This window comes from Quercus robur, chromosome 2, assembly GCF_932294415.1.
Source record: "Quercus robur chromosome 2, dhQueRobu3.1, whole genome shotgun sequence".
In the NCBI taxonomy this organism is placed as follows: Eukaryota; Viridiplantae; Streptophyta; class Magnoliopsida; order Fagales; family Fagaceae; genus Quercus; species Quercus robur.
This window is the reverse complement of record NC_065535.1, coordinates 82,268,393-82,280,997: the sequence shown is the minus strand read 5'-3', so window position 1 is coordinate 82,280,997 and position 12,605 is coordinate 82,268,393. Positions and strand designations below refer to the sequence as shown.

At 40.2% G+C, this 12,605-nt stretch overlaps 1 protein-coding gene across 3 annotated transcripts; it reads left to right on the top strand.

Annotated features, from left to right (window-relative positions):
• Window positions 1-524: 524 nt before the first annotated feature.
• Window positions 525-11,095, top strand: LOC126715345 (uncharacterized). 3 transcript variants are annotated; one of them, XM_050415914.1, is made up of 6 exons: window positions 526-1,500; window positions 2,104-2,376; window positions 9,381-9,590; window positions 9,735-9,933; window positions 10,072-10,188; window positions 10,287-11,095. In XM_050415914.1, exons 1-6 carry the CDS (start codon window positions 796-798, stop codon window positions 10,898-10,900), a joined length of 2,118 nt encoding a protein of 705 aa, XP_050271871.1. In that variant the 5' UTR covers window positions 526-795; the 3' UTR covers window positions 10,901-11,095. The 3 variants fall into 3 exon arrangements, with proteins under 3 accessions (XP_050271869.1, XP_050271871.1, XP_050271872.1); XM_050415912.1 differs by having other exon boundaries at window positions 525-1,500; window positions 9,381-9,933; XM_050415915.1 differs by lacking the exon at window positions 9,381-9,590 and having other exon boundaries at window positions 527-1,500.
• Window positions 11,096-12,605: the final 1,510 nt, after the last annotated feature.

Sequence of the window (12,605 nt, the reverse complement as noted above, 5' to 3'; positions counted from 1 at the left end):
GTCCTTTACAACTCTTCAAAATTAGACTTGGTTTGGGTCCAGTGCACCCATTAAGATGGTCACATGTGTCCATATTTGACCACGTGTCATTATCCTAATGGATACTGGATCCAAGCTTTGCCTCCCAAGTTAGCCCAAGATATCTTTGCTGTACAGTAGATTGATCACTCAAAATGCAAGGGGATTTACACTTTGGTATTCAAAGCAACTTTCTTTTTAAAATTTTTTAAGCTATTTTTCCCGTCCGTCAATAGCAGTTGTTGGTGAGTGTTACTCTCTTGGGTCCTCCTACCGTGCCATCCTTATCATATCTGTAGGACAAGGATAAAAAATAATGTAACAAATATGTCTTATTATTGATTTTTTGGACATAACGTACATCTTAAATTATTAATGTTATCTGCGTTTTGAAAGGATGCCGATGGTGCAGCATAGGCACAAGATGACAAGATAATAATTGTGTAGATTCCTCCTAACTTCTCACTATTGGACATTCGATATGATATATGAATGTATAGGAGTTCTCCAAAGTTAACATTATGTGCTTATAATATAAAACTTATACAGTTGCTTACTGCAGTGCTTATGCCACATACACACAAAATATGATTCTGATATCTCTAATAGCTAGTGTTTTAATTTAGAGTGGATTGTCAACTTTTCAAGAGCTAGGTTTGGTCACAAGTGACTAATTGAGAGATATTTAGTGGCGGATAGATTTTACAGCTTCAGCGGTGAGGTTCACAGGATATATACAGAAATAGTATAGATATCAGAGGTTACTAGCTATTGTCCATGACAATCTTGTTCCACATATTGAATTGCCCACCAGTTCTTCTAGGTAGAGTAAGTATGAATAAAACCCCGTACAGAAGAAGATCAAATTTATCTGTAGCTGTACAAATATCTTCAGTCTCCATACAAACTGATGATAGTGAAAATTCAATTGAATCCAAGAAAATTTTGGGGTCAGGTATGGCTCTAAAAAGAAGTCAGACCCCAAATTCCCTGCTCAGACAACCAAATACAATTGGTGTCATTGGAGGGGTATCTGTTTATTCTACTCTAATTTTCTTGGAAAAGCTTGTCCGGTGGAGCTCTAAAGATGGACAAGAATGTGTACCTTTTGTTGTCTGCAGTGACCCAGCATTAAGTAAGGAGCTTCCTGTTCTTAGCTCATTTCATTCATTCAATGATAGAAATGCTCAAACCCAATTCAATCATGGCCATATAGTTGGGGATCTGCAGCAAAAAAGGTTGTTTCTTGAGCAATCTGGAGCTTGTTGCATAGTCATGCCATGCCATCTATCACATGTGTGGCACAGTGAGGTTTCTAAGGGATGTTCACTACCCTTCCTTCACGTAGGTGACTGTGTTGCCATGGAGCTCAGCAAAGCAGATTTGAGGCCACTTGAAGCTGGAAGTAATGTGCGGATTGGGGTGCTTGCTACAGGTGCAACTTTAAAGGCTGGTGTTTATCAGGAAAAACTACAAAGTCAGGTATACTAATTTGCTACCTCAGGCCCTTTCTAAGTTCTATGCTAGTATTCTGTGTCTGACTATTTTTTTTTTTGTCTAAATCATACATTTCTCAATCCAATTGAGCTAATTAGTGATTTACCAAATAATTACAAGCTATATACCTTGCAGTATGACAACTAAATGGAGGCCACATACATGTCGGAAAAGAGATCTTCTCCATTTGAAATGGATCCGTTTCATGGTTCAAATTAAGTATTTCAAATCTAAAGGTGTATCCAATATCACGCCCTTTAAAATTTTAAATGATATGGTATACTGTACATTGTTAGATCCAGGAAATAAAATCTTAACTGTGAATGGGTTGTCTCCATTTAAGTGAAAAGATGTCAACTAAACTTATGTTTACATGTTGGTTATGATTTATTAGTTGACCGCATAAAAGCCTGTTTCATGCAAGTTCTTTTTAAGGACAATGATACCAATATCAAATCCTAAATGTTATGTGACAGAAAAGAACAGAGGTCATTAAGACTATGTAATAACTTCAATGGAGTCACCACACTGAAGTCTGTGTTCTTTTTGTGCTTAAAATGACTAACTAGTCTAACTTATAATGTGCAGGGCTTTGAGGTTGTGTTGCCAGACCAAGCAACCATGCATCACATTATACTTCCAGCAATTGAAGCATTTTACAGAAGGGACATTACAGGGGCTAGGAATCTTTTAAGAATTGCTGTCCAAGTTCTTTTGGTGAGAGCTGTGAACACTGTAATCCTTGCTTCTGATGAAATGCAGGGTCTTCTGCCTCATGATGATCCTCTTCTTAAGAAATGTATTGACCCCATGGATGCTTTGGCCAGGTCAACTATAAGATGGGCTACATCTACAGAAAAGGTAAATCAGAAAGCCTAGCATTCATCACTGAAAATATGTACATGTTCCTCAAGTTATCATGGTTGGAATATAAGTGTACCAAAAAGCAGTGCCCTGAGCTTTTGTTGTGTCCATGATGGGTATTGTTGAATTCAACATGGTACTAATTAGAAAGACCATGCCAAAGATTATTGGACATGTGATTGGCTCTGTGTTTAAGACATGGCTTAGTTGGTCTCTCTCACTTTGGTGAGATGAAGAGAACAAAAGATAAAAGAACTCATCGTTGAGTATGACTTGCTTGAAAGATTAATACACCTGGAGTTAATCAGTTTGATAAACTAGGGGGATGAGGCTTATTAGTACCAATGACTGTTTAAATAGTTTGATTTTACTCTGAATTGGTTTATATGCACCCTTATATAGTGTATACTCATTCTATTTAAATTGGGTAAAATACTATTTTGGTTCTTAAATTTTACCAAAAATTTGTTTTTCATCCCTAAACTTTAAAAAATTCATTTTTTATCCTTAAACTTGGTAATTTTTTTTTTCAATAGTTTAAAGACAAAAGTAGGGATGAAAAAAGAAAATTTTTCAATAGTTTAGGGATGAAAAAAAGAAATATTTTTATTTTTATTTTTAAGTTCAAGGATGAAAAGTAAAACATTTTCAATAGTTTAGGGACAAAAATAGTATTTAACCCATTTAAAATTTAAAAAGCTCATTTAGTATTGTTTAGTGTAGAAGTTATTCTATGCAAACATAAATATCAATATTAAATAAAAAGATAACAACCAAATTAGAGAAACATAAAAAAAAAATAATAATAAAAAAAAGGAAAAAAAAAAGGAAAATTAAGAAGAAAACTCAATTTGAGTTCCTTAATACAAGAAAAACCTGATAAGTGTTTGTCGAATGGTATAATGTCCTGCCAGAGCTGTATAGTGTACAGTGTACACCATGGTGTCATGTTTAATTCCTAATCAACAACAGAAGAAATGGTCTTGGTCTCCTAAAGGACCTGGCTTGTTTGCATCAGTTTACTTTCATCTTAAAATAAAATGTACAAATTTTTAAACATATTTTTAAGCCACAGTTGTACTTTTACATCATAAACAAAATGAATAAAATAATAAGCTAACGAAACTAAGTTAATTTATACAAAAATACAAGATATAAAATAAAAAATTAAGACATTTTTCATTCAACTAATTGTTTACTTTAAAATATCTTCATCAGGTAAGTTTTCATACTTTAATTGATGTAGTGTTTAAAGTTGTTCATTTAAGCCCACATATTTCACATCTTATTTAACATTGAAAAAATTGATATGTTATAAGCGCACATTGGATTTTTCTTACAACAAACTCTAGGTGTTATATTATATACTCTCTCCCATTTTGTTTGTCCACTACCCCATTTTAGATATTCCACAACACAACATTTGTCCACTTGAAAAGTTTAATAGCATAATCTCAATAATTTTCTTCATAGGGTTGACTTTATTTTTACAAATTTTTTGTCTTTTTCTGTAGCTTTATGTTTGTGTTTGTGTTTTTTTTATTATTATTTTTTATTTATATATATATATATATATATATATATAGAAAGAAAAAAATAATAATAATAATAACATGTAGGACAAGTCTTATGTCATTTTCTTTTATTTATCTATTTTTTTTTATTAAATAAGACTCACCTTAGTACAACCGTAACACACACTGGTGAGGTGCTTGTTAACATTTGGATTCTTAATACATAGACCCTTGTCTTATTGAAATAGTCATCATGGACAACAAAAGAGTGGATACCCACATTCACATGGGCAAAAGCTCTAGGAAAACTGCATAAGAGAACTTAGCATTAATCATTGGAAATATGTACAAATTGTTTGTGCATTCATGGTTGGAAGATCTGTTTTTCAAATGATAGTTCCTTCTTGTGTCATATATTGTTGTTTTGTGTCCACCGAAGATGCAAAGTACATGTTCAAAATGGTTGTTTACGCTGCTCATGCCACGTACTCCCAATAGGCCAATACTATTTGTCCATATATTTTCTTTTCCCAGAATGCTTTCCATGAATTATTTCCAAGAGTCTTCTAAAGAATATATATACACTTTCCAATTCGAAGTGTTCACTAATCTTTTTGCTAAGTGTGCTGGGCCTTTTTCGCAACTGCGGGCTGGGCTACCTCCTACCATGCTATGGTCCAATGGTTCTGGGTAGGAGAGTCAAGACTGACTTGATTGCAACACACCCTAAGCCAGCTTGTGTGCAAACTAAAACTCTTTCGCTAAAACCTTGGTCACATGCTCATGGCAAAGGAAACTGTTACAAAAGAGTCATGACAGTCAAGTGTAATATGACAACAATAAAAAAAGAATATGCTTACTATCAGTTAGAACACAGGAAATACCAAATGATGATCTTAATAAAGGAAGAAGCAATGCAGTAATATAAATGTAACATAAATAAGATGATAACAATAAAGAAAGGAAATCACACTAATGCTTAATTAATAAAACAAAGGAAGCATGGTCAGTTTGCCATGCTTGATTTCTCTACGGAGTTAAGTCTAGGAAGGGAACCACTCTTCAATGTGGGCAATCTCACAGGGAAATCCTGCCACGAAAATTACCCACTTTGAGAGAATGGGCCTAAATAGCTTGTCCTCAGATTCCTTAATCTTTACTAAAGGATAGGCTTTTAGAGGGAGAGAAGGGAATAGCCTATTGGTGCATGCCCACTATCACACTCCCACTTACTCTCTATTTTTCTTTTCTTTCTAATTCCCCTTTTTTTCCTTTCTAATTTTTCTGCTCTATCTTTCACTCTCTTGTTCCGTTCTTCCTCTTTTTTGTGCATGGTTGATGCCCCTTTTATATTGCTTGTCGTGTTGGGTTTTTACTATTTTACTCCTTAACCACTTTTGTCTTGGTGTGCCCAGACCACCCATTGGTCTGTCAGCTGCCCAGCCATCATCACTTACCTGTGCTGGCCGTGCCACATCCTGTTCACTGTGGCATTCCCATCCGGATAAGGGTGGATATTCTCTCTCACTATCTCTTATGGCATGCACCTAGTGATTCCAACTCATCTTTCCCTCTTTTGGGTGGCATGTCATCCCAGCAGGACATTTTCCCCAAAAGAGTTTGAGCGGGAACCCCAGAATAGGCTTTCCACTTTTCCCTATTGCCAGACCCTACCCTCTCTTACCTCTGACCCATGGCCCACCACTCTTGTATTGGTTGGGTACAAGTTGGTGGTGCCTGAGCCTTGTGCGTGCTCAACTTCCATATGTGTCCATAGCTTGTCTGCTATTCATGCGTTTGCCATGACTTGAGGGCTCGTCTGCACATTTTGCTACTCGTTCTTGACCTCTTGTGTCATGAATGAGTCTCTGAGCTTTCATTCTTTATGTCTTACTTCTTTCCTAGGCTGGGCCTTGCTTAATTATGGGCTTTTCATTCTCTAATCCATTCCTTACCCTATTTGCGAGTTGTTTAATACTTCTACCATGCCATCCTGTTATTCCTGCCGTGCTATTATTTAACTTGTGCTTGCTGGGCTTCTTTTGGGCTTGCTATATTCTTTCCTTTTGCTCAATTCCAGTAGCCTAGCATTATCATTGGGCTAGTACTCATGTTGTTTTGGGCTTCCTTGGCCCATTTCATCGCTTCTGGGCTTCCTTAGCCCATTTCATTCTTTTAGGCATCGTCAGCCCGTTTCATCTCCTTGGGCATCCTAGGTCCATTCCAATTCTTCATTCCCATGGGCTTTTTTTACTAAGTCTTTTGGGCTTCCCCAGCCCAAATTACCATATCCTTTATTTTCTAGGTTTATTGGCTTTTCCACCAACCCCTTATTTACTTAATTCTTTACTTTGGGCTTCTTTGGCCCATTCTTGCTTGCTTTCTATTTCTCATAATACCTATGGGTTTACCACTTCTTTCTCTAGGCTCCTTTAGGCCCACTTGCTTTCTTTGAGGCCCTTTTGCTATTTTTTTAGGCCTATGGTCCATTATTCCTGTCATTCGAGTTTAATGGTTTTCTTCTCAATTTACTAACTCTTTTCCTCCCGTATTGTTGGGCTTCTTCTTGTTATTAGGCCTCCTCGCCAAAGTGGGCATCAACATTCAGTCCCCTAAGCATATGAAGTGCTCATGCGGTTCATATGCGAATAAAGAGTCTCTTCTTCTTCTTCTCTTTTCTTTGTATTTTCTTCTTTTCTTTTCTTTTTTTGCTGGCTTTTTCGAATAGTGGGCCCCACTTTATTTTCTTTCTCTCCGTGAACAGTGCTGTCTCTTCGAATTTCCTAGTTTAGCAATTATTCTGAAACACAGCTTCCGCTTCATTAATACCTTGCCTTATCTAATGGATGACCCATTGCATCCTTTCATGTCAGCGTGAATGTCATTAGTACTTAAGCATATTCCTTTAACGTCACTAACACAAAACACCTTTTTATTTTCCCTTTCTTCACTGCGTCTTCTCCCTCAAACACTTTCACCCATCCACTCCGATCAATCATCCTACCATGTCACCAGTGAAAGGCGAAGGTTCTTTCTACCGTAAGGGAAAAGGAATTGCCTCCGACGATCTTGCCACCAAAAACGTAAGTGTAGACGCTCCTCACTTCGAATCGGAGCACTCCGATGAGGAAGAAGGACACCGTGACCCGGATAATGTATGTGCTCCTCTCATCAATCCTTGGTACGATACCTATGCCCATTTCCTGAAGGTGTCTGGAAAGTGCTTGCCTCCGCCACCGGGTCACATAAGGCTTTCCATTTGCCGTCGCAACACGAAGGTGTCTTGGGCCCCTTTGGCTTCTTCAATCCCCGATCTCGTCATATACCAAGGTACTTCACTCCCTGTGCCCATTCTCTTCGAATTTGGGTCAAGTACCTCTTTGGGTTGGAAAGAATAGGTAGACGATGAGTTGTCCGACAAGGGTTTCATGGCGGCGTTACAGCAGGCCGACATGTTGAAGGCCATTGTCTCGTCACGTTGTTTATGCAACTATAGGGACTTGTTCAATCTTCGCCATTTGGTCCGCCAATGGTGTACCGCTACTTATACTTTCTTTCTTTCCTATGGCAAGATCACCGTGACCTTAGAAGATGTGAAAACCAATTGCTTTTGGCCATTCTTGGTGATGTTGACCCTGATGCTTTGGAGCACTCTCCGGAAGAGAAGGCCATGAAGGCTGAGTTAAGGAAGGGAATCAGTGGCAATGCAAAGTTGTCATATTGGGTTAAGGCTTTTTCCAAGGCTTCTGATGCGGCTCGCCGTGCGGCCTTCTTTACATTTTGGCTCTGTAAGTTCATCTTTAAATCTCACTCTCATTATGTTGTAAAGCTTCTTTATTTCTGATTAGCTATCAAGATATCTGTTGGGGTGAGTCTACCGTCGGTCCCTATGTTTCTGGGTCATCTGTATGTGTAGTTAGATATTTTACAGAGTGATGAGAAGTAGGAAAGTTCTTGCCACGGTCACCACTTCTGCCTATAGCACTATCTTGCAGCATTTGTTATAGGAGCATTGTGCTAGGCATTTAGCGAAGTGTAGGCCTGTCTGTTTTGCCAAGGAGAGATACCATTCATGTCTGGAGGTCATTACTGATTTCTGTGGTCGTTCCGTCTCTAATTTTCCATTGGTTTTTCGTTGGGTTGGATTGAAGCCGTTTAGGCATCCTTTTATGGAGTTCTTTGATAAAGGAGTAGGTTTTTGTTGGAGAGCATATAGGAATTTGGGTCCTGATTATATGTGTGCTGATTCGGTTATAAGTTCTTTTGTTGATGTTGCTGGGACCACTACCACGTTGACTGGTTTTGATGAAAGGGGTATCACATACTTGGTAGCCACCAATGCTGGGTGGTTGCCTTATTTGGCCTATGAGGGGATTTGGTTTGTGCACTATTCTGCTGATAGAGTGAGGAGGCAGTTTAGGTTGGATCAGGATATTCCTGATGATTTTTCTACTATCATGGAGTTCACTACTTCTATTCGACCATTCTTGTGACATAGTGCCTTTGAATTTTGGAGCAGGCGTTTTATAGCAGTCACCATTCCAGGTCCATAGAGAGAGAGTATTTGCACTACAACCATACATGGGTACTAACAGACTGTGATGATTTCATTTGAGCAGGAGTTGTTGGGCAGCCGTGGGTTCTTTCTCATTCCTCCTGATGGTCTCCATGCAGTCATTTCTGCTAACCGTCGGTTACTTCTTCCCACCAAGTCTGTGGTGGTATATGCTAGGAAGTAGAGTCGGTCTGCTATATTTGAGTGGAATGTAAAGGAGAAGGGGTGGTGGTATTGGTATGCTGGTGATTTCCCTATGGGTTGGGAGAGAGAGTGAAGGTGATGAACCTTCCCATACCCACGAAAAAAGGCTCTGCGTCTCTTTCCGCCAAGCCTAAGCCTGCCAAGAAAGGTGATAACTCCTCCGAAACTTGTTCTGATATTGTCCCTTTTGAGGGTGACCTTCTTCCCATAGGTGACATAGTCTTAGAGAGTTCTCCTCCTCCTTATGCTCGTATCCATTCTAGCAGGCGCCCTACTGTAAGCAAGTCTAGGCCTGCTGCTTCGCGACCATCCGTTAATGCTCCTCCTTCTAGCAGGACCCAAGGCAGCAAGAGGAAGACGTCTCCACCTCCTTCGTCTACCACCATTAAGAGGAGAGTATGTAATCTCTAATTTTGCTTCTTCTCTATTTTTTCTTATTCATAGGATCTTCCGGCGGCTAACCCCATATGCATGTTTGCTTATTTCCCTCCTTGTTATCCCCTCTTTTTTGCAGTCTAAGCATAAGGAGGATACTTCTGTCACCCGCCTCATCTTGCTTGATGAGCTCGAGTTGGAGTATGTTCTTTTCTTTTGCATGTATTCTCATTGCCATGTCATTATGTGCCCCATTTCTTTCTCTCCTTTTTTTTTTGTATATATATATATGCATCACCACTTATCATGCGCTCTTTTATTCTGCCCCCTCTCTTTTATTTTGTGTTCTTCAGGTTGACCTCGAGCCCATCTCCATTTATTACCCTACGATTGAGGAGGTCTCTGCTACTATAGGCACACCCATGGAGGGTTTATTTGATGGGGTTGATGTGGTGGCTAAAGCCATGGCTTTTGCTTCTGCTGCTGCACAGGGGGCTCTTGCCGAGACCCCCATCCCTTCCACCGAGCCTAGTCCTATAGAGGAGGCTGCCCAGACTGAGAGGGTTAGTGAGTCTGCTTCCATTCCTACCGAGACCCCTATTCCTCAGAAGGGAGTTACTCTTGCAACTACTTTTCAGACTAAGAGTGCTTCCCCTACTACGCCCTTTGTTATTTCGACCAGTGATCCTTTTGCGGTTTTATCTCAGGCAGTAAAGGATGGTTCTTCTCTGATGGTCACTCCTTCATCTATTCCTAGTTCTGCCATTCGTGGGCCCGATGCAGATTTGTCTTCTGATGAGGGATTTAAGGAGGTTCTTGAGGATTCTAATGATGAGCCTACCATGAAGAAGAGGATCTCAGATTCCGACAAGGAGGACAGTGATGAGCACGAGACCAAGGCTCTGGGTAAGCATTCCTTGCACTTGTTAGGCTTTCTTTCCCATCCTTCCCCCCCCCCCCCCGATTTATATATATATATATATATATGCATAACTCTCTAATGCAATACTTGTTCATTCTACATGTTTATTCCCTTGACCACAGATATTCCTGAGGAGCCTAAGACTGCAGCAGACATCACAATGCCTACAGCCCCCATTCCTAGCACACCTACAACTCCTATTTCTGCCACACTTGCAGCCCTCACTTCTACGGGTCCTGGTATTTTTTCTTTCTTCCATTTCTTTTCTTATCTCTGTCATAGATTTGTTTCCTTCATTTCATCCATTCTTTATGTCGTACTCCATGTCTTCTTTCAGGTCCAATTCTTACTGGTGTAGCTGCACCCTCTCAGTTTGAGGTAGACAACAACTCTACTACAGTTCCTGATCCCGCGAGCGAGGCTGCAGCTTTCTTCACCCGCTTTGACCAGCCCGAGGTCAACGATCTTGATCCTGCGGACTTCTGGGGTGCTAGGTCTTCTTATGTTGATTTTCACGGCTTCAGGGTTCCTGAGGAATGCGCTCCCCATTTGGAGGGAATCTATAGGAGCCGTGGAGACTTCATGAGGGGGTTTCTTTTCGGCCGTTCTGCGAGAGAGCATTTCTTGAAGTTATTGGGGAGCGTGATGAATGATATCGAGCATAACTCCATCGATACCATTTCTGCCGAAAAGATCTTGCAGTGGAGAGCCGCAGTTCAGGAGTTGATTAGAGTGGGCTTTGCAGTGGAGTTCATGTTGGACCATTTGCGAGAGATTGCTCGAGCCTTCTTCATGAAGAAGGTTCAGCCTACTGTGGATGCTATAGACACACGCATTGAGGCTTTGAAGAAGGAGGTGACAGACTTGGAGGGACGTCGTGAGCGCCTACTTTCTGGTGTTGTTGGACCCAACCGCTTTGGAGATCAGACTCTTATTTCCGGACTTTTATGAGATCATGTATTTCCCCCTTTTGTTTCCTTTCCCTTATTTCCCTATCTAGTACACTTTTTATTTTCTACAGTACTTATTTGGCAAGTCTAACATGACTGCCATAGTTCCCCCTTTGTAAACTATAATACTACATTCGCTACTGCTTTTGCTACAAGTATTGCTTTGACTATGATACAATGTGCTTTCTTTTGCTAATACTTCGTAGTTTTTTCATTACATTCTAAATAGAAGAATGCTATAATACTGTTTTGTGACATGGTCACTTGGAGGAAAGGAAAAAAGGAAAACAAGGAACTAACTAAATAGAAAAAAAAAAAAAGAAAAAAAAAAAAAAAAGAAAGAGGGACAGCTACATGATGTCTTTCTTCCTCAAGCGTAATATCGTTTTAACCATTTGCCATTGATGGAGTCCATTAGATCTTTGCCATCCATCTAGGCCAAATGATAATACCCACTTGCGTGTACTTCTCTTATCACAAGGGGTCCCTCCCATTTTGGTGAGAACTTAGATGATCCTGTCATACCTCGCTTGACGTGGTCTGCTACCTTTAGTACAAGTTTCCCTTCTCTAGTCATCCTACCATAAGTTTCAGTCATTCTCTGTCTATATCTACGATTGCGTTCTTGAGCCTCTTCCCTTTTCTCATCCAGTCCTTCTTGGTCTTCACACCTTTCTACCGCAAAAACTTCCTTCTCCTTTTCTTTCTTCCATACTTGCATGACTCTCAAAGAGGGAGTCATTACTTCAGCTGGGCTCATCACCTCTATTCCGTAGACTAAAGAGAAGGGTGAAAACCCTGTGGCTGATTTTGGTGAGTTTTCGTAAGCCTAAAGTGCGTCTGGCAAGTGCGTTGCCCATCCCCTAGTATATTCCTGGTTCATCTTACTGATGATCTTTATAAGAGTCTTGTTTGCCGCCTCTGCCTACCCATTCCCTTTAGGGTAATAGGGCGATGATCAGTGGTGCTTAATCTGGTAGAACTCTAGCATTTTCCTCACCTCACTGTTAACAAAGGGCGTGCCATTGTCACTGATGATTCTGTGAGGTACTCCAAACCTAACAATTATGTTTTCCTTGATAAAATTTGCCACTGCCCCTCTTGTGGCTTTACGGAGTGGTATTGCTACCGCCCACTTGGTAAAGTACTCCGTAGCCACTAGGATCCATATATACCCACATGATGGTGGATTAACTGGCGTCACCAAATCAAGCCCCCAGGTATGGAAGGGCCATTGGGTGACCATGCTATGCAAGTTCTGTGGGTGAGTGTGAATCAAGTTGTCTTGTACTTGACAGCTGTGACATTTCTTCACAAATTCTGTTGTGTCTCTTTTCATGGTGGGCCAGTAATAACCCATCTATAGCAGGCATCTGTACAACTTTTTCTTTCCTTGGTGCTCTTGCATTCTCCTGCACATACCTCCTTTATCATTTCCCTTGCTTCTTCGGGACCCAAATATCGTAACAGGTCTCTATCATACCTTTTCTCGAAAATGACTCTGTCGTGCAAAAAGTAGCGTGTTGCCAATCTTTTAAGCTTATATCTTTCACTAGGTTTCTACGGCAGGATGCCCTCTGTCAGGTATTGCACAAACAGGCTCCTCCAATCCTCACTGATGAAAACAGCATAGCTTTCCTCCCTCTTTGTTGCAAGTTGACAAGCCTCGCATCGAGTTTAGACTTGGTCCACGTCCTTATCCATGC

Bases quoted from the DNA above. Each gene is read 5' to 3' on its own strand.
- LOC126715345 (XM_050415912.1), top strand. From the start codon at position 796: ATGACAATCTTGTTCCACATATTGAATTGCCCACCAGTTCTTCTAGGT. The intron at 2,377-9,380 runs GTAAATCAGAAA...TGTGTTCTTCAG, and splicing joins GGGCTACATCTACAGAAAAG to GTTGACCTCGAGCCCATCTC. The intron at 10,189-10,286 runs GTATTTTTTCTT...GTCTTCTTTCAG, and splicing joins CCTCACTTCTACGGGTCCTG to GTCCAATTCTTACTGGTGTA.